The sequence below is a fragment of the Hippichthys cyanospilos genome, chromosome 15 (assembly GCF_059441005.1).
Source record: "Hippichthys cyanospilos isolate Australia breed blue-spotted pipefish chromosome 15, RoL_Hcya_1.0, whole genome shotgun sequence".
NCBI lineage: Eukaryota > Metazoa > Chordata > Actinopteri > Syngnathiformes > Syngnathidae > Hippichthys > Hippichthys cyanospilos.
Window position 1 is genome coordinate 14,732,491 of NC_142383.1, and position 23,275 is coordinate 14,755,765.

Sequence of the window (23,275 nt, forward strand, 5' to 3'; positions counted from 1 at the left end):
AAGTAATCACCTAGGTGTTAAAATACTAGTATTTTAGTGCCGAAAATAACAGTTGTACTTAAGTAAAAACTTAAAATTTTAGGGTCAGTAATTAACTTTCATTAAACTAACCAATTTCTTTTGGTACTTTAATAAATAAATGTAAGCACTTTATAACGTTTTTTTTTTTTTTTTTTTAAATAAATGCATCGTCAATGGCGCTGCGAGAGCGCAGAATAAGCAAGAAATGCTTAAAAATGCATGGTGAAAAGCTCCTAAAAGTTGACTTTTCGTTTATTTTAAATAAACCGTCAAAGCGTTTTTTTAGCATATGGGCTGCAAAAATGTGGACGGAGGGCCGCAAATGTCCCCCGGGCCCTAGTTTGGACACATCTGTGGTAAACACACTTTAAAAGATCTCAAGCCTCGATGCAAAGTTTACATGATGGCGTCTTTGAAGGAGGTAATGGCTGCGAGGAGGAGCTATTGTGCGCTGCATTCAAAATCTGTCTTTTTAAGGGGCCTCTTCTTGCAAATGCAAATCCCGCCCGGGACTCAATCAGACCTTTCCAAACATCGGCAGTGCCTTGGGAACAATAGGCATTGAGAGGCGTTAGCTTGCGTTATCCTCGATGCCATCTACAAGATAGCTTAGATGTTGAACCGCCATCGCGGTGCTACCATGTAAACTTGAGACGGGGGACATTTGCGTATTTTAATTTTGCCGTTGTAAAAATACATTTCTTCCACTGCGTGGTTGGGTTACTCTCCTGCTGACTTTTATTTATGACCGTAACTTCCTCTACTCCAAGGATATCTGAATTCGGTCCTGGAGGGCGGCTATTCTGCGTGTTTTTTTATATTTCCATCCCCAACGCACCATTCAAACGATAAGGAGCATTATTAGGCTTCCGCTGAGCTTGCTGATGAGCTGATCGTTTGAATCAGGTGTGTTGGAAGACAGAAACATAAAAAAAACATGCAACTTCATATCTACTACATGGATTTTCACTTATATCCATATTTATTACAGATTTACTTTATTTTTCTTGATCTTTTACCTCTTTATAAAGGTAAAGGTGTGTAAGATTTAGACCATTACGGCTGCATTTACCATTGTCCGTAGCTATAACAAACATGGCCGCCTCCAGAAAAGTGCCACCCCCCATGTAATATAATTTAACGATAACTAAACCTATGATTATATTTAAAACACACTGTTGGCCATTAAGGACACATTCATTTGAACGTTTTTGAAATTTACAATCATTTAATATATTCGTTTTTAATGAAAAACGGTCTAAATATTACACACTGTCACTGTCACAAACGGGTTGAAATTTTGAACTTGTTTTCACCTGGTTTAGGAACGCTCATCAGTCTCCAACACAACTCTGAACACTTGTCCACAGAGAACCTCTTCCAACTCCAAACTTACTTCAATTATAGTTCTATAGAAAAAAAACACATTATATTAGCAACCGAATACGTAACTTTGTGAACGTGAGTGTAAAAACATCACAGTACATATTTTTATTTTACCAGTATTTGTCGCAGGTCGCTTAATCAAGGTGTTTAAAATGGCGGTGTAGGTGGAGTTTTCTTCTTCCCCTTTCAGTTATTGGTCGAATGCAAGCAAAGTTTAGATGCGTACCGCCACCTACTGGACAAGAGTATGTTGCGCCCATGGTCTGTACTGTAGCGTTCTCAGTTTTATTGTATTGGAATTTTACGTCATATCGGGACTTCACAAAAGCGCACATTATGGTGCGATCTGTGATACTTTTTAGTCATTATTTTATCACTTTTCATTGCACAAGCCTTTAGTTTTAAACCAAGACCCCCATTGAGAGGAGTAATAAAAAACACACACACAGACACAAGTGTTTTATGAGGCTTCATTTTTCCGTTAGTAATTGGTGGAGGAATCAAGGATTTTTTTGGTCGCATTCAAAGTGGGTTCAGGCTCATTTCCTATGAAAAAAAGCTGTTGAAAAATAATCTTAAGTATTTATTATTATTATTATTATTTATAGATTAACACATTGCAACACATAAACAAATGTTCTTAGTGTTTTTTTCAAGCCAAAGATTGCAATTAGCAATGGTCCAAATGATAAGTTTGTAGAGTGACTAGACTGCTTTATGTTTGTCTTTTACATCCCTGACGTCCAAAGCAATCCCATTAATGCGCTAAATCCAACTCATCGCAGACTGCCGCAATTATTCCCGGACGAGACAATAAAACATGTGCAACATGTTTCAAGGCGCTTCACAATCGGCCCTCGAGGTTTTTTTTTTTTTTTTTGTGGGTGGCGTAGCGACATACGAGCCATCGCTCACTCGGGCCGGCCTATCAACGCCTCTGAGATGTAAAACGCGGCCTCTCCACGCTCATTCTTTCATTGTGCCATTCATCAGTTGACCTAATTATCAAGAGGAAACATGTTTGATGCAGCTGTCAAACACAACACCCCAGCACGACACACACTTGTGACTCAACCCTCTCCGATGGAGAGCCACTGGGCGATTATACACTCCTGTATGAGGGTTGCCTAGCAACCGCAGTGTTTTTTTTTTTCTTCCTCCCAGAGGCCTTTTGTTCATCAACACAGGCGGTGGTTTGAGCTAATTATTCTATTTAATCATTAGACACAACAGCATTTTATTTTCCTTATATTGTGTAGTAGTATCTTTGTTGGTAGCTTTGAACTGTCGTTTTTATTTTGTTTAGTGTAAAATTGTCAAATTAAAGCGGTTTGATGTTATCATCTTAGCGTCAAATTCGATTTGATCACGATGCTTATGAACACGTGCATGTGTTGGCTAAAATTTGTTTGCAATGAACCGAGAAAATAAGGACAGTTTGGAACCGAAGCAGTCTTTTTTTTTTTTTAATTCTAATTTTGTTCATTAAAAAACACTTTTTCAATTGGTGAAGAGACATTTTATACAATGTGAAACACACCTTTCAATGCTCTCTAATAGTTACATATTTAAACCAAAAATAATATTGATTGTATAATGGTAAAGTGGACATGACTACAGGTGGATACTGAAATCACCAAAAAGCATTAAAAATAAAGTTGCTTTAAGTTAATTAATTTATTTTTTCAGCCATTTCGTTGCATTTTTATCGAATAAAACAATAATTACTCACTTTCTCCTGTAAGTGGAACGCGTGTTGATGCTATACCCAATTTGTCCACAGGGAGGCAGTGTGAATCAAGAGATGCAGTTGGCCAACATGGTACCGAGACGCTAGTTTATCACTTTAAAAAAAAAATAAAAATCGCACTTTTATTGCAGAGTACTGTATATTGAATGGGATAAGATTCCAGAAAAGTTGAAAAAGTGTATTAGCTGGAAATCTAGATACACTCCGCAACAAATTACATTACGTACACAATATTTACATTAATGAACCATATCCCAAACTACTCTGTTGTTGTTGTTGTTGTTTTAATAAACAGCCATTGCATTACGTTGAAAATAGTCTAGTCTGGAATGCACTGTGAATATATTTTTTAGTGTAACTAAAAGGATTCGACATATGAAAAAAATCCTCTTGAATTTGAACATGATTAAAATGCAGGTTCAGCTCGGATGGCTACCTAAATAAATGCCCTATATTGGTTGATTTTTTTTGTTTGTTTGTTTTGAATAAAGGCTGTAGCAAATATTGTAACGGCTATTAATATTACCACTAATAATAATAACTGCAATACGCCTCACAAAACAGTAATAAAAATAGATCTTCCACTTGTACTGATACTATCACCATCGATGATAATCACAATTTTGCTATTATTGCATTAATAAAAAAATGCATCCATTACTACAACTGGCCTGCTATTACTACCATTACAAATACTACCATTACTGATAATAATATTATCACAAGTATATTGATATAAGGAGATTTAGTAACTATTTCAACTGTTGACTAATAATAACTAATAATCACTGTATTTACAACTTCAATTCATAACTAAAACTATTCCCCTTACTACAACTAATAACAATGGTCATACTGTTAAACAAATAAAGCTACTCGTAGTGTTGCTCCTAATAACAAGAGTAATACTATATTCATATCAATTATAATCATAGTACAACTGGGACCACATAATACAACTACCACTACTACTAATAACAATAATAATCAGATTATAATTTAAAAAAAAGGGCGATCTAAAGAATATCCAAAAAGTTGTGTTTTAGTTAAGGCCTCCAAATTAAAGCTAAAAATCAGGTCGTCATTTTGATAGTGCAGAGGAAGAGATGATCAACGATCTGTGACGAGCATGCGCAATTATGGGGGGGTCGGGGGGGGGGACGGGACTGTGTCAGTGTCACAGCTCGGAGCCGCCCAACACTTTTTGTGACTGGCGTCTTGACGCTCATCGCCAGTGACGCGCCGTCACGCAGCCCGGGATGTGGCTATTATGCTTACAATAACAACTGCAACGTCCAAATCCCCCCCCCCCCCCCCACCTAAAAAAGAAAAAAGAAAGCCTCACTGGCTCCCGTGATGCCCCCCCCCCCCCCCCCCCCCCCCCCCCCCCCACTCACTCTGCTTCCAATTTACTGAGCTGCTGTCGCCCGGTGAAAAGCCACCAGGTGAAATGTGCCCCCCTCCCCCCCCCACCTTTAAAATGTTCATTTTCACTCAAGTGGAGTGAGGTGGAGGGGAGGGGGGGGGTGCACACTGCCCTGAGGCAGCCTCGAATCCCAAGAAGCATGCACAGAGTAAAATTTGCAGCTAGAGGCCAAGATATAACTTTTTCATTTGCAACGCACCGATATCACGATTCGATATCAATCCAATATCAGCATCAATATTATTCCTGTTGTTAGAAGGTGCTGCTCAAATGATACTATATTCAAAGAAAATATGACGCATTTATTTCAAACTTTTGACGTACATCGACCTCAAACATGAGAATGGACGGCACTTAAATCATTAATAATGAAATAAATTCCAAATAAAGTCAATAAAAAAGAAAAGATACCCTTTGGAATAAAAAAAAATATGTACGATTGGCGTTTACGTACATTCTCAATTTTTGTGTATATGAATGCTAATATTGGAGTTTTTTGTATGTAGACCCAACACTATTTTTTTTGGGGGGGGTGAAATCGACTGATATCCAACAATAAGACAATAAGTCAATAACAAGACATTAAACTTGTTTGTAGACCCAACACGTTTTTTTTTTTTTTTATTTTGTTTTATTTTGGGGGTGAAATTGACTGCTATCCGACAAGAGGTCAAAAAGTCGTTTGACAATTGCACTTTACACTTGAATTTATTGGACAAAAACTTGACTTTTATCTAAAAAATCTTGTATGACGAATACTATAAATATTTATAAAATTAATACTCATACATTGTATTACTATACGAAGGATCGGAGATACAAAAACACTCGTTGAAAAGCCAAATAAGAATCAAGTTTACTCAAGTGATACGGGTGCTAATTTCAGAGATTTTGGCTGCATACCAATATTCATGACAGGTATCCGATATCGATATCGTATTGGGACATTGCCATTTGCAGCTAAATTCTGACTGTCACTTGACACGCGAAGCCCATCTCTCCACGTTTGGGAGATTGTGACGTCACCTCGCACGAATGCACGCCATTCTGAACAAACGATTCCCATCGATGAGTTGACGTGTCCCAATACTTTTGGCCACATGTGTCAGTGACAAGACGTTAGGTCAGGCGGCTTTAAGAAGTTCCATGTCGAGGCTTTGAGCGCATTTCTTTTTAATAAGAGGAGGAGGCTCTCCTTTGTGATGACATTAGCCACAAGGGCTGGCAGGCCTCCGCGTCTGCATATAATTTCAGTCATCGCTCTCGATTTGGACGCAGCAGATGTTTCCTCACGTCAACACGCCCCCCCCCCCCCCCCCCCCCACACACACACACACACACACAAAGCGAGATGGAGAAGAAGCCGTTCTGATTTCAGCGGCCGCCAGCAGCTCGCACCCTTCTCGCATCTTCACCGCCGCAGCAGTAAAAAACACACACACACAAAAATAAACATCGTTAAGGCATTTTTTTTTTTTTTGGTGTTGGGAGATGCAAATTGATGACTCGCTTGAAAATGGAGCGACAGCGGTCTCGTCACTGACATGCGGAGAACTTAGGGCATCCTCATTTGTAGTCCTCTTCCAAAGCTAGCAAAAAAGCTAGCTAGTAAGCGGGATGGGCATACTAGTGATTTTGATTATCATGATATCAACTATAACCCCCGTTTATCGCGGGGATACTTGCCCGGAACAAAAAGCGAAATCTGTCATGAAGCGTTTGTTTTCTTTTATTCCTATTTACTTTGTTTCTTTTGTAAGAAAAATAAAAATAAACATTTTGTTCGACTGATCCAACTTAGATGAAAAAAATATGAAGAAAATAGGGAAGTAAACTTGAAACAGATATGGTCATGAATTAAAATGCATGTAGAAGAGGTTTGCTCTTTTTTTTTAATTAAAGTTAAAGTTTTGAGCATAAATGAAAATCCGCGATAGAGTGAAGCAATATCTGAAACACGATGTAGCGAGGGAACAGCATATATATATATATATATATATATATATATATATATATATATATATATATATATATATATATATATATATATATATATATATAAAAAGACCACTTTTACCAATTTTCGATTAAGATATACGCTTAAGAATATAGATTACTTGCACAATCACACTATAATTATACTGATGGGAAAGTATTTCAAATCTGGATTAAATTGTACAAAGACTAAAACACACTATTATTATAGAAAACATATTCGCTTATTTTCCTCTATTCAAAAGTGACAGAAAACTGAACATAATACAGCATGTGTGCACGAACACGTCTTACTTTTAGGACGATTAAAAAAACGTGATTTGCTTAATACTTGACCACATTTTTGAACGATTGCACTTAAAGTACACAGTAGATTTTGTCGAGTACATTTTTTTTCAAAAGTATACTTTCTTCCAACATGAACATTATTATTTACGCAAGTTTAACGTTCAGGTAAATCAAAGTGTAAATTTAATTCTGTTTTGTTTCGGCTGAGACTAAATACTGTTTGTACAGTAGTACATTTTAGGGGGCGCAAAGGGGCTTATTAAATAACTGTTATTAATTGAAAATGAAAGGAAAAAATACTATAGTGTTATGCGTTAAGAAACCCCCCAAAAATAACATTAAAAAAAACGCAAAATATGGAGTTCAGCGTTATAAATGAAGAAAAACACTTTTACACACGTTTCTAAAATTTCGACTGGTTGAGCGCAAATAAATTCGATGGGAGGCATGCAGTCAGCAGCAGGAGGAGAAGAAGGAGAAGAAGGAGGAGGAGGAGGAGTGGACTTGGACATCGCTAATGAGAGGTGACATGTTTTCAAACTCCCTTCAGGAGCGAGACGCACAAAAGTGCTCCAAAGACGAATCAAGTCTTCATGTAATATTTCCTCTGCTTCTCCGCGACTTGAAAAAAAAACGAAAAAGAAAAAAAAATCATTAGAATGGAAACACACACGCACAGAAGGTTGGGATGTTATTGTATCAATTTGACTAGGTCGGCCCCAATTAGGCTATTAAGGCCCCCAAACGGATTTGGGGGGCTAAAACGCTTTGGATTCTCGTCATGCACCGAAACGCAAGTTTATTTGACTTTGTGACGTGTGTGTGCAAACTTTCGTCGAATCAAAGGGAAAACAAGAACGATGTGTTTCTTTTACTTTCACTTTTGCGCTGTTTCCGAAGAAAGTCGAAGAAAGAAAACAAACAGGTTGAAATCAGTTCAATAAGTGGATTATTTCAAAGAGGAGATACAACCAAGTCATACGGCAAGCTTTTATTTATTTATTTTTTTAACTTTAACCACTAAATGGCGCTCCGGACCAACAAGACACATTGACAGGATTATTTGGCGTGGAATAGAAATGAAAATGCTGCACGTTGAATACTTTCGTAAAGTAAATTGTGAAAATGACAAATGATACGTTTTCTCGTTGTAAAACGTCGTTTTTGTTTTTTAAATAAATCATTTACCATTTCCCGGTTATGGATTTAAAGTTAACACAAGTTGAATATCTCCAGATTTTCCAACGTAGTTATCGTCTTTATTTTGCTTTTGGAAAAATGCTTTGTTTAAATATAACGTGCTAGGTGTTTTTTCATGTCTCCCAACTTAGTGTACAAGATGAACTTTGTTTTAGTAAAAATAAGCGAAATATTTCGCCACGCAGGCTTTTAAGTTTTGAAACACAAGAACTTCTTTTTATTTAGATCAGATATTGTCAAACATAATTTAGAATCAAACACGTTGCTAAAACGAGCATAACTCCGATTTCACCTTAAATTAGATTTCATTAACTTTCCCAAACAAAAAAGTGAACATACAAGTCAATCCCAGTTATGTGCATGTGTGTGGAGTATCATAAAATAGAAAACAACATTAATTTATCAATAACCAACAATGAAAGAAATTTGATTTATGTCGTGTTTGTAAAAAATTCGTTTTTTTTCTTACAACAAAGCAATTTTTTTGCCACTGTATTCGCTGTGTATTTTAAAATATTGCTGACATTATGCATACATTATCGTACTTATTGTAAGGTTTTATATATATATATATATATATATATATATATATATATATATATATATATATATATATATATATATATATATATATATATATATATATATATACACTACACACATCATATACTGTGACGTCATCTAAACTTAAATCATCATTATTTATAGAATGGTTGTAACAACCTCCCTTGGTCAAAACATAATCTTCAATCTTCAATCACTGATTCTTCTCCAAAGAAGCTCACATTTAATTTTTTTTTTTGTTTGTTTCTGGACAGATAAAAAGTGACATATTGTTCAAACAAGCTAAACCAGTGGAATGCATGGTCATGGATTGCCTTCGATTTGAACTGTAAATAAGACACGGGAACAAGCACGTCAAATCAAAAACGACCGCGATAAATTCATTTGCTTCCTTGTCGTCCTTACTGGAGCCACAAATCATCTTTTTCGGTCTTCCACGAGCTTCATGTTCAGATCCAGCACGGTTCCATCGGGCAAGCCCATCCCAACCAGGGAAAACTGACACGGTTCTGGGCCGAACATCTCCTTAATTTTTGTCCATTCCGCTCACATCATCCAGACCCCCCCCCCCCCCCCCCCCCCCCCCCAAAAAAAAAAAAAAAAAAAATAAAAAATATATATATATATATATATATATATATATATATATATATATATATATATATATATATATATATAACAATGCTGACACACTGTTGCAAAAGTCTTAACTAATTTAATGCTTTTTAAAGGATTGCATGAACAGTACGTTTTTCTTTTCAAATTATGGGCAAATTAATTGGAAGATGACGCGAAAACTGATGTCAATGGCACTCCCTAGATGGGTTCCCTAATAAATATATGACTTACAATATCTTCTTCATTCTTTCGTGTGTGTTTGTGTGGATTCCCCGTAACCTCCGCTAACAACCCAGGCTAAACTTGTCATGCATAGTCTCTCTGACAAGAGATACAACTTAAACATACACAATACTTAAACTAGTCATTACTACGTGATTCATTATAGTGGAAGACTGCGTAGGAATTCTAAATGATAGTTTTCTCCTCATGAAAGGCGTCAACTGGCGCTTCCGCTTCATTGTGACACCTCAACCACAAGCTCCTCCCACTCCGCTTCCGTCGGCTCCTTCGGAGACAAGACGGCGATGCGAAGTGACAGCCAAATGGAAAGTCGAAGACACACTTAAAGAGATTGATCGCAGCAGAGGGAAACTGATGGCATCATCTTTAATGGAATAAAATTGGGAAAAAAAATGGCACTAATTCGTCCTCGGCACGTGAACTTCCGTTTCACTGGATGGGTGGAAATATTCCCTTGTCTCGCTGTCATCCATTTTTGACATTTTAAGTGTGTAGTTTCTCTTCTCAAATAAGGGTTACATGAAGGAACTTGAGGAAGATGTGACATTTGAATTCATTCAATCCCAAAGACGGATTTATACGTCTTTTCCAATTCTGGACATCCATTCTCACGTATACTTAGAGTGTATTTATATTTTGTCCAAGTCTTTGATCTTTACATACATCCCAGGCATTTCACAATAAACGGAAACCATTAAAAGAAAACGTTAAAAGAAAACACTAGGAAGCTGAAATTTCACCCAAATGCTATCTATCTATCTATCTATCTATCTATCTATCTATCTATCTATCTATCTATCTATCTATCTATCTATCTATCTATCTATCTATCTATCTATCTATCTATCTACTTTTGGAACTTAAGTAAGCACAAAAGTAATTGATTACTTTAGGTAGTAAAAGTACCCAAATAACTACAATCAAGCAATAAAGTAATTGATGACTTGAGGTAGTACGGTAAGTACTGTAGTAATCAATCACTTTAAATCTACTTTAGGGGAGTAAGTACTGAAGTAATCAATTACGTTAGATACTAAAGTACTAAAGTACCTTTAGATACTAAAGTATTAAAGTAATAATGACTATTGTATAACTGATAATAGATGACTTTAGTGCTTAATTCATTGATCACTAGTCATTTTCAGATACGCACCTTAAAAAAACAAAAAACGTAAAAATACGTCTTTGGTATTGAATGAGTTGATGCCAATTCCATTCATTTCAATTGGGACTGATAATTGTTCACACTGCTGTTGACATAGCACCTGCATCTTCGAAAAAAAATACCCATACGGTTTGACAATGTTTTGATGGGTGTCTCTTTGTGCTCTAATGGCGTGTGCGCGACCCGTGCGAAACATCTTCTTTGAGGGAAGGAAAAAAAACCCCGACACCCTCATTAGCCTCCGCGCTATACTTCACATTTCCAGCAAAACAACAACAAGTTTGCCAGCGACACGCGGGCGCTTCCTTCCCTCATCTTGGCAAGGAAAACACACTCGGGCCCTCAGCACTCGGCTTGATCAAAGACTGACATGTTCAACAAGCACCTGCCACCGCAAAGCCAAACGTCCACGCGGCATTATGTTTAGATTTCACTCCAGTGTGTGTGTGTTTATTATTGTATGCTTGTTACTGCACACATTTGTGCAGGCGTTGTGCTCTTCCTCTCATTGTTGCCCGTCACACGCTAGTTGGATGGAGCTGCAACATTTAACTCTTGTGTTCCAAATTATGGATATTCCTTTGATTATTTGTTTGGTATCATCACCGAAGCCGTTGAAAAAACAACAGTAGGGAGCGGAAATTTCCAGCAGATGATTAAAAATGTAAAGTTTCAAAACGCAACGATTCTGATGTTTCTACGTGGTTGCAGCAGGACGTGCGAGATTTTATGTACAAAGATGATCATTGTCCAAATTTTGGACCATATAAAACCTTTATGATTACAATTTTTGAGACGCGTTCTCATAGGATTTATGACATTGATTTGCCTGAATATATTAATTTTAGAGTAATACCCAATGAAACTGAGTTACTATTGGCTACTAGATTTTCAAAATGGCCGACAAGAATGTATGTATATTTCTAATATTCAACACAAATCCAAGTGTAAATTTGACCCAGTTTCCACTGGGTCTGAATATATATATTTTAGAGTAAAATATACCCAAGGAAACTGAGCTATTATCGAGCATCAGATCATCCAAAATGGCCGATACTGATACGTCAAAATGCCAAAAATCGGCTTGATCTATCCCTAAAATTTTCAACACTTGGAAGAAATATTCAACACAAATCCAAGTGGAAATTTGACCCAGTTTCCACTGGGTCTGAATATATTAATTTTAGAGTAAAATATACCGAAGGAAACTGAGCTATTATCGAGCATCAGATCATCCAAAATGGCTGATACTGACACATGTCAAAATACCACAAATCGTCTTGATCGATCCCTAAAAATTCCAATACTTCGAAGAAAAATTCAACACAAATCCAAGTGTAAATTTGACCCACTTTCCACTGGGTCTGAATATATTCGTTTAAGCTTAAAAATAAACCCGTTTAACTTTACCGAGTCCCTTCTGAAGTGCTTCACAAAGCTGTAAAAGTCAAGCGTCAAACAGCACCTTGGAAGGAACTATCCAAATGAGTCAGTACTTCAAAGGGTGACACACACTCACCTGCATCCCCACGGAACATCTAGATGACGAGACCAAACACACAAGCCAGTTGGTGAACTATTTCCCGTCTTTGTGTAGCAATTTTTGCCCCATACATCACCGTGACAGATGTCCCCGTTGAATACGAGTCGCACGGCTTAATCCTCGCATTAAAGCGCGGAATATGATCTCTGCCAAGCATTGTTAACTTCGGGAGAACTTGGACGAGCTCCATCCGCGTTCTAATAGGCCATTAGTTTATTGTCAAATATATCATATCGGGGCGCAGCTACGTCCTGCCAAGTGGAAGCAGCTGAACGTCGGAGTTCGGAAAAAAATCACCAAAATGCTCAAAAAAATGTGAGATGATTTTTCAAAAATGTTGATCCCTAAAATGAAGTTAAATTGAGGTTAAGTTCACACTCTACTGCATTTATTTTTCAGTTTCAGGCACTCTGATGCACTTGGTAATTTTTTTTTCTGTTTTGGACTAAGCTGTAACCTGTATGAACGTTGTAAAAAATAATCTTGACAATTGATTTATGTTGCTTTTGTTAATGTTAAAAAAGATACAGGTTTAGGTATACTTAAACAAGTTAGCGTGTCGTGTGTGTGTGTGTGTATAATCGACCTACTACTGACCTAAACATACCTCAACCTGCCAAAACGTTAAATTTGCAATTTTATGAGGTCATTGTCTCGTTCGTTTTCCGACAAAAGGTAACAAAAATCAGATGTTTTTGAGCAAGCAATTCGAATCTTTTCACCCCTACTTTTTACCTCTGCATTTAGTTTTTTTAACAATGAAAATTTTTTTACACCCTATTTGAAATTCTGATATGCTATAAATGCTCTATTTTTGAAGCAATTGCTACTTCATCATCATCGTTATTCTTAATTTCTGATTGAAAAGTTTGACTGACATCTGATTGCTTTGTTGACATTCCCTTTAGCGCAGCTCCATCTAGTGGATGCAAAACACAACCTCAGCCATTGCTGTAGCTTCCATTCTATGCGCCTTATAATGCGGTGCACCCTATGTATGAAAACAGTTTTAGGCCATTCATCGAAGGTGCGCCTTAAATACAGTACGACTAATTATGTTTTCAATCTATTCCGAACTCTGCCGAATCATAAAATTAGCTACAATGGCATTGTTAGCGACCATTGAGGCTTTAGAAAGTACCTTGACACTTCACACGCGTAAAAAAAAACATGTTTGAACTCCACTGTATTTCAAAGTGTGTTAATTTTCGCCATATCAAAGCTCCTGCGTGTCGTCGGCCCTCCGATGGACTTCTGAGGTCAACAATGGGGGAACTTGAAAGGCTCCGGCTACACACACAAGAAGAATTGTCTTCAGGAGTCTCTGCTAATGCTGTCATTATTCATGTGGGTACGGCGCTAGCCGCTCGCAATAATTGGAAATGCAAGTGGCGCATGAGAGTGAAGAGGAGCACACAACAAGTGAGCATAAAGGAGGCTAAAAGCATTGCTCCCCGCCTCTCTCCGCCACGCTTTGTCTTTCCACTTGAGGCCTCAGGGAGATAATGAGGGCCTTGGCTTTGCAAACATTATTTCTTGCCATACGGCAGCTGCCATCAGCTTATTTCCGCGGTCCCGATTTGAATATCGCACGAGCCGACGGCCCGCCGCGACCATACGTCGCCGACGACCGGCACTCACCAAGAGTGACACTCCACGGGAACATCAAACGCTCGCGACCCGGGGTCTGGCCCGCATTAAATGCGCATCTATTGTCCCCACGTTGGTTCCTGGGAAAGCAAAGATGGAGAAATGGGCTAGGGAAGAGGGCGAAGTGATGGAGAGTAATGAGACTCCTCTTGAACTGAATAAACATTGAAAACATACCTTCTTCTGATGCCCTACTCTGGACTTGGGATCCATTTTTCTGAAGGGAAATACACAACCGAGGCGTACCGTTATTCTGATTGAACTAGGGTATATATATCTATATCTATATATCTATATTTATATCTATATCTATATATATATATCTATATCTATATATATCTATATCTATATATATCTATATATCTATATATATATATATATATATATATATATATATATATATATATATATATATATATATATATATATATATATATATATATATGAATTATGGGTTTATATGTTGACACTGTTGCTGTAAGCAGGTGATTTAAATAAAAAATAAAAAAAAAATATATATATATATATAGTCTGGTGCGCCTTATCTCTGCCAAAATTATTATTTTTTGCTCAATTTTTGCTATTGTGGCTTATACACCAGTGCAGGTAAAATTCTGAAAAATATGCACATTTTCCAAGTATTCAAGACATATAAACAAGTAATATAAGCCCAAAGTCAACAGTGAACAGCAGTGAGCCCAGCAGCTGCCTGTCACCCATTCGGCGCAGTATGCAAGCTAACAGGCTAACAGGCACTTGGCAGGAGGATCAAGGTGAGTGCAAGTTCAAAGGGCAAGGTTCACTCAAGTAGGCGACCCTGCGCTGCCTTACACACGCCCGTCCCGGGCTGTCCATATTTACGAGGTGTCATTTTTATGTGAGCGCCAGGCAACAACAGGTTTAAGAGGGCCAGCGTAACCTTCCTGGGGGCCCCCGGCTGACCCGTGCCCCAGCTACGTTGCTTTCCTTGGGCCACAATTAGAAGCGGGGGCCTCTCTGAGTCACCCCAGCGTCGGGCTTCCATTGCCATACACACCCCCCCTTGCCCCTTTCCCTTGGTTACACACTCACCAAATGTTCTCCACAAAGTCATATTAACATAAAGCGCTGCTGTGATTTGACTTGAATTCGATCCGTGAATGAAAACGCTTTCAAATCATCTTTGCCCATTGAAATAAATGAAAATGACATTAATTCGTTCCGGTCTCATACAAGCAACACAATATTACGTGATATATTTTGTCAACGGACAAACGAGAACACAGAAACAAGATGAAGCGTGATTGGTCATCAACTGAGCAATTGTGATGTCATTTCCATTCGACAACAAGGTAGATAAGAATGAAATTTGAACCTGCAGAATGCCATGTTCAGACTAGAAGGGGGAGCATAGAACATAGAAAATGAAAAGATAGATAGATAGATAGATAGATAGATAGATAGATAGATAGATAGATAGATAGATAGATAGATAGATAGATAGATAGATAGATAGATAGATAGATAGATAGATAGATAGATAGATAGATAGATAGATAGATAGATAGAGATACACAGTACAGTACAGGACCATGTCATTCTTCGCATAGATAAATAATATATGCTCCTGCGCATTGCAATATTACCTGTCTACATATGTTGCTTCACTGTTTGTGTTCAAACATGTTGTTTCACCACACCATAATGCAGATGGCAACAGCTGTTCATTTGTTCTAAACTTCCTGTTATATTGTGGGTGAAAGTATGAAACTTCTGCTTAGATTATAAAGAATCAACATATCAATAAAAATCGGTTTTCGTTTACATTTTTTGTAAAAGATTTTTGAAATGTTTGCAACTCTTGATAAGCAAATCCTGGGTCAAAATGAGCCAGGAATATTAATAAAGGAAAAAAAGTGAAGCACACAACTTTTAGTTAACAGGATTACATGTAAAATGTGCTTCAGAAACATTTGGATGATTACTCGGGTCAAAGTGACCCGAGATGTTTAAGAGAAATAAACATAACATATGCGTATTAATTAGGTTAATATGTGAGTGGGCTTGGACACATAAAAATGAGTTTTTGACACTTTTATAAAATTAAACAGGTCACATATCAATATGACATGGACATGTTTAAGTGACTAAATACGTGCAGGGTCAAACTGACCCACAGACTTTATTGCTGTTTCTTTCAAATAAACATAACTGGAGGGCTAAGTGAGTTTTTTTGTAATTCAGTTTTACAGTACTTAATACCAAATGCATAAACATATAAATGTACTATTTTTTTTTGGACATCATTCGGGTTTATCAGAGTTTTCCATTCTACTGACTGTTTTTTTTCTCAACCCTTCCTCCATCTTCATCCTCCCCCGCCGAGCCGGCCCTTTCTCCGCCTCTGTCGCCGGCGCTTGGCGAGCTGTGACAGTCGCCGGCGCGCATGCCCCGCAACACAGTTGAACGTGCAGCGCGAGCTGGCTGGCTCCGGCCACACAGACTTGTCAGCGCCACTCAGCGTCAAGGCCCAAACTACCAATTAACTCCTGGGTGCACCCCCACCTGCCCGGAGGCGCAATGACCACCCCCGCCTATGCCCCGCCGTTCCACACGACACCGTCCCCCACCGCCGCCGGTCAGAAAATCCCGCTACAAAGCTACATGAGATGGCCCGTGACTCGCTGACATACGCATGCTCAGAGATATCGTCCGTCCCATCTGGCCACATCTGCGCATCCGACAGAGCCCCTGAACTTTGCAGGGGAGGATGAAGTCAATATGTCTGCGCTTGTTTTAATCCACTTATGGCGGCTCCTCAAAAGCTAGTGAGGTGCTGGTAGAAGCTGCTGTGGATGGAGAAGACCACAGTGGCCTAAAGTGAATGGGCTTTCACTTAGTTAGGCATTCTTGCTGTCTGAGGACCATTACAAATATATATATATATATATATATATATATATATATATATATATATATATATATATATATATATATATATATATATATATATATATATATATATATATTAGGGCAAGTCAAGAATTGCATACTTGTACTGGTATCGGCCTTAAAAACTAGGATTGAACATGCCTAATAAATACATTTTATATATATATATATATATATATATATATATATATATATATATATATATATATATATATATATATATATATATATATATATATATATATATATATTGGGGGCAAGTCAAGAATTGCATACTTGTACTGGATATATATATATATATATATATATATATATATATATATATATATATATATATATATATATATATATATATATATATATATTGGGGGCAAGTCAAGAATTGCATACTTGTACTGGATATATATATATATATATATATATATATATATATATATATATATATATATATATATATATATATATATATATATATATATATATATATGGAAAATAGCGTGAAAAACGAACTGGAAAATAGCGTGAAAAACAAACTGACACTACATATATATATATATATATATATATATATATATATATATATATATATATATATATATATATATATATATATCGGGGGCAAGTCAAGAATTGCATACTCATGCTATTTTCAATTAAAATTTTCGACACGTGAAGTAAAATGATGTTTTACACCGCAAAGGTTTTTCTTGGACGAGATTTAGAAAACCAAAATTTGTTGGGAGAAATAAATGAAAAGATTTTGATCTCGGGTTTTTGGAACGTTCTTTCTCTGTGTTCAATGATGAAAAAACTAAAAAAAAAATGCACAACAGAAACGAAGCTTGAAAATGTTACCAAGCGGTCCCATCCTACTGGATCATAACCATAAAGTGAGTTGTGAGTCGTTGCGTAATTTCGTACATATATTGGCAATGATTAACCAATCAGTGAACTTTAGTTTGCATACGCCTTTTAATATGGTGCGCGGAAATCGACTCCATAATCAGGAAAGTGCCAAATAATACGATGCGCCGTATAGTACGAAAAATACAGTATACCAAAACAAAACAAAAAATCATCAGCAACGCCAAAACGATTTATACGAAACACACCTAACAACGGGGTTTCGATAGATATTTGCTTTTTATGACTCCTAACAAATTTTCCACCTCACCAATTTTGGCTCCCACAAATTTTGCGGATTTACTTTTCACCATCACGCATTTCCAAGAAAAGCCCTTCTGTCGCTCACTATCAGCTCTGCCCACTTTTCTCTCTTCCCCCTCAAAATAAAACATTGTGAAATGTTTGTGTTCCCGTCGCCGCCACAGTTTACATGACCATACGTAGTTATTTTCCCTAAATATACACATACACACACATTGTTGATGGAAGACATTCTTTCCCGGTGTCACGCAGACACATTTCCTCCAGCGCGAGTTAACTGTGGCCGTCTACGCGCTTTCTGCCAAATCATCGAGGGGAGCGCTTGACCTCAAGTATCACGAGCGAACCGCGGGCTCCCATGGGGGACGTCGCGCCACGACACATGGAACATGGCCGCCGAGGCCCCGCCGCCCATCATCGCCCCCCCCCCCCCCTCGGCTAGCCTTTCACCTTCTGTGCGGTCCTTCGTTACCAGAGTTCCTCTCACATCCTGATATGTGTTTATCGCAAAATTACAACGGGCAGATGTTTTGTGTTGTTCGCTGTGCGTGTGTGTGATTTGTGTACACGCACACTTTGCATTCGGGCTGCTTCGTTCTGACAAATTTGTTGGCGACGTGAGAAAAATGCAGCAGAAATATCCCAGTACATAAGGTTTCACCTTTCCCCATGGTGACACGGAACAGCAGCCCGATAAAAATGGATCTTTCACGTCTATAGCCGTCACTGGCATGGAAAAGGGTTAAAGGGTTGAAATTAGAGATGAATGTTTCAAAAATTAGGGGATACATTGAATGCCGTTGATGTGAAAATACGTCAATAAGAACCCTAATCAGGAGCACTATTGACGTCAATTTACGTCACTTTCAATTTTTTTCAACCTTTGGTTTGGACGTTAAGATGGGAAAAATTAGGAATTAACAGTGAGCTATTTAAAAAAAATGCATTATAAGAGTTACATTCTGTAATCAATTTAGTGCATGTCAATAATGAGTCGATGGGGTGAAAACTGTTTTTTGTTTGTTTGTTGTACATAGAGAAAAAAATGTGCTGAAAACTTTGCTTTGCATTGATGTAGTAGGCTAAACGAAAGCCACCTTCGTGGTAAGCATGCTCACTGGACACACATGACATCACAATGGCGTTTCTCTGCGTGTCCTCATGTGAAATTTGCAAACTAGCTGTGATTGGTCGTTACCTGACCCCCGAGCAACTGTGATGTCATTTTCATTCGACGGAAAGTGACAAAATGGCCACCTCCTGAGATTAAAAACAATTAAACGATTAAAGAACAATAATATGGTGTTTAGACTTATGGGGTCACATGAGAACATAAAAAACGATATCTGCAAATCGATATACACGTTTCCCGCTCCAGGTGATTCTCATCAGGCTCAGGAACAAGGCAATTAAGACTTAAAAACTCATTTAAAAAAACAAATGTTTATAAAGCTGGATTAGAAGAATTTTTTTTCGCCTCGCTTCCAGGATTTCCTGCATTGCAGAGATTATTTTCCGACATCAAAGCACGATCCCTATTGATTTTGACCGCGTTCCAAACCTGACATGGCTTGGCAATTATCACGTTGTTTTCGTTTTACGGGCAACATTTTTTCTGGGGCGGGATTCAAAACCCGAGCGCGGGGGCTGAAAAAGTGCAGGATCAAGGTTGTAATTAGCCAGGCAAAATGGTTTGAACCCTTTTTTGGACCGGGTCCTGTCTGTACCGGTTCAGTAACAGTCACTGTTTTAGCCATAATGGGAGTAAAACGTTCCCCCCGATTATTTATTGCCTGTCAGGCATCCCCGTGTGATGGGGTCGGCTACACTGTACAGCTTCCTGTGACACGTAGTTACATCGGGCCAAAGCAGTAACTCACTGGAGGTGATACGCCAAAGCACAAAGCTCGTGCGTGAAAAATGAGGTGCAGTCTGGCACGGAGTCCGCATTGCGCCGGCCTAAGATCACCAGAAGATAATCAGCAGGCCCGACTTGTCTGTTTTACTTTGAAAGGTCTTATTTAGAACAGAGCGCCGTCACGGAAACGCCGTTCGCGGCCCTCCATCATTCGCCATCTGCAAAGCGAATAAAGGTGACGAGGCACTTTATCACATTCGGAAAGCTTAGCCGACAACGCAACAATGGGAACCAGATTGTCTTCCGGAAAGCGAGTGGAGACACCATACGGACGAGGGACGATGTGAAATCGGGGCCATCTATTTCTGACAGTAATATTGATTATTTGGTATTCAAATACCCGCTCGAAACGCATTGATTATAAGAGGTTTAAAAGTGGACGGGTGGTTTATGAGATATGCATACAGTACGTATGTATATGTACCGTATTTTCCGCACTAAAAGGCGCACCCAAAAGCCTTAATTTTATAAAAAAATGCTGGTGGTGCGCCTTATAATCAGGTGCGCCTTATGTATGGATCAATATTGAGATTGGGATTCGTAGATGGGGAATGAAGTGATAAAGTAAGCTTTACCTGGTTCTTTTGTTTGTTTACATTTCAACAAGGTTGCTCATATTGACATTGAGTTATTATGCGAGTTTAGAGTTATTATTTGAGTTATTATTGTTATTACTTTGAGTATTACTATATTGTGATTAAAAAAGTTTGAAAATATGTCATTAATTGAGGGTGCGCCTTATAATCCGGTGCGCCTTATATATGGAAAAGTTTTAAAAATATGTCATTAATTGAGGATGCACCTTATAATCCCGTGCGCCTAATAGTGCGGAAAATACGGTACATATTTATCCTCTATATTAGATTTGACAGAATGAAATTGTATAAAATAAAAGAGATATATAGACAGAAGTGGAAAATTTACTGTAGTGAAAGTTTCATTCAAGTGAACGTAAATGATAAATATCATGTAGAAGCGGTATCCAAATGATTCGTAACCCCACTGACTTTGTTCCACTTTCAGATCAAAACGCTCACAAATTGCGGAAAAACATATTAAATCATCGTTTGTGGAGATATGCACACCTAATTCGATTTTATTCATGCAGAGAGATGCGCTGTAAAGATTCCCTGTATGCCAAAACGGACAAGTTAATTGTGTTAACCGTGTGGAAACGAGAAGGGATAACAGTACAGTTACTGGATAAGGTTTAATAATTTAATATTTATATGTACTGCAGCAATCTTTGTCCTAATATCTAAAGTATAAATACTTCTCACATTTCAAAAATTTAGGTACTCACATACATGCACATGTGGGTTTGGGAGGGGGTTCACGGATTTCACTTTGAGCGAGTGGTTTTCGGATTACAATAACCGCAAAAAACGAGGGAGGGATCTCTCTCTCTCTCTCTCTCTCTCTCTCTCTCTCTCTCTCTGTGTGTGTGTGTACCTTGGCTTATGAGCATATGAGATTTCACGTGAGGCATCTTCTCCCCACGCCACAAATCACCTCTCGCAATCTCTTGGCCGGTCAGAGGGCATCTTTTGGCGGCATCAACTCCTTGAGTGGTTTGTTCCAGGTCGAGAGAGCGAGGCCGAAAAGCAACGGCGTGCCTAAAACCAGAAGCAGGAAGTTTGATACAATAGACCAGACCTTTGATCCAAGACTAGGGGGAAGACTTCCTTTTTGGGGTGCAAACTATTAACGTGAAAGTGACTCTGCCCATGGCACATTTGTTACGGAGAATAATGGGCCTAAAATTAGCACACAATGGCAGGCAGACGGGCGACACTCGCACTCGGCCATGCGCAGGAAGGGAGCGGGAGGTAATTGTGTTAGAAACAGGGATTTGTTAAGGTCGGCCGGCTTTGGGAGATGAGTGTGGACTATACTTCGCATGGACCTTGGACGTATATACAAAATGAGAGACTTGGGTGCTGCTGTTTTGGTTTGTAAAGGACCCCCATATATATATATATATATATATATATATATATATATATATATATATATATATATATATATATATATATATATATATATATATATGTGCACTCTTTGTTAGATGTATCAAGATCACCCGCCCATACTGGGTCAAAATTAACGCATGATTAAAGAACGTAAAATTCCGTCTATGGGATTGAATGAGATCATTTGCTTGATGACGACATTAGTTTTCACATAAAATTAATACCTTTAAAAACACATTTTCGACTATGTTGGAACACATCTCCAAAATGAGAGACTTCAGTGCTGCTGTTTTGGTTGGCAACAGACTTCTAAAGGACTCCCAGATCAACAGCCCAAACTGGGTCAAAATTAACGCATAATTGAAAAACGTAAGATTCCGTCTTTGGGATTGAATGTGATCCTTTTTTTGACGACGACATTAGTTTTCACGTAAAATTAATACCTTTAAAAACACATTTCCGACTATGTTGGAACACATCTCCAAAATGAGAGACTTCTGTGCTGCTGTTTTGGTTGGCAACAGACTTCTAAAGGACTCCCACAGTCATCAAGATCAACAGCACATATCGGGTCAAAATTAACGTGTATTTAAAAACGTAAAATGCCGTCTTTGGGATTGAATGAGTTCATTTGATGGCTACATTATTTTTCACATACAAGTAATACCTTTAAAAACATATTTTTCACTATGTTGGAATGTAAATCAAAACAAGGAAAACTTTCAAAGACTGATGTAATAGCTGTCTGATCCTTTAATTCATTTACTCCCAAAAGTTTTTTACACATTCATTTTATTCTAGAAATTCAATACGAGCTAAAAATTTATATATTTTCTTTTTTATTTGTCAATGTTGGGCTTGAGGAGGATCTAAAATAGGCTGGTAGTGAAGGAGTTAATATGTTTATGGTTTAGCTGACAGCCATAATATAAACATAACACAATAACAAAGATTTTCCAAACTTTTGACCGGTACGGTACATCTTGAAGCGAAAACATATTTCTGTGATTTATTTGTTTTGTGATTGAAAGTGATGCAAAAAGTTAATTTCAGAAAAAAAAAGAAAAGTTCTCCAGTGTTGACAATAAATAAACAAGCCGCCAAAGAACACTTAGTGATTAGTCTGACGTGTATATTTTACGACCCCCAGCACAAGCTATTGTGTGCTCTTGAAACACATAATACAATATGTTATTGTTGTCAAAATTTGGGAGAGTCCTCAATAGTCACAAGGCGGGGAAACTTCTTGGCATCGTCAACGTTACAACTATAAACACAATTTAAGTAACTTCCCCATTAGGGGGGGGAAGCCTTTTTTTTTTATACAAAAAACAATAATGGACAACAGATCATTTTTGCGCTCCCTATTCTTCATCTAACTTGTAAAACCTTCCCAAATGAAATATGTTTTCCATCAAAATAGCATGGATGTGTGTG

General features: G+C 37.8%; 1 protein-coding gene across 7 annotated transcripts in view; it reads right to left on the reverse strand.

Annotated features, from left to right (window-relative positions):
• Positions 1-23,275, reverse strand: part of LOC148411848 (uncharacterized) — a 233,151-nt gene that overhangs the window by 13,724 nt on the left and 196,152 nt on the right. For 4 of the 7 annotated variants that reach the window (XM_088434194.1, XM_088434192.1, XM_088434190.1 and 1 more), the window contains exons 10-13: positions 21,318-21,481; positions 14,027-14,066; positions 13,841-13,929; positions 1,338-1,430 (exon numbers count right to left, since the gene is read on the reverse strand). In XM_088434194.1, the coding sequence (XP_088290320.1) occupies positions 21,422-21,481 (60 nt within the window). In that variant the 3' untranslated portion in view covers positions 1,338-1,430; positions 13,841-13,929; positions 14,027-14,066; positions 21,318-21,421. The remainder of the gene's footprint in view (positions 1-1,337; positions 1,431-13,840; positions 13,930-14,026; positions 14,067-21,317; positions 21,482-23,275) is intronic. The other 3 variants (XM_088434195.1, XM_088434193.1, XM_088434196.1) reach the window with 3 other exon arrangements.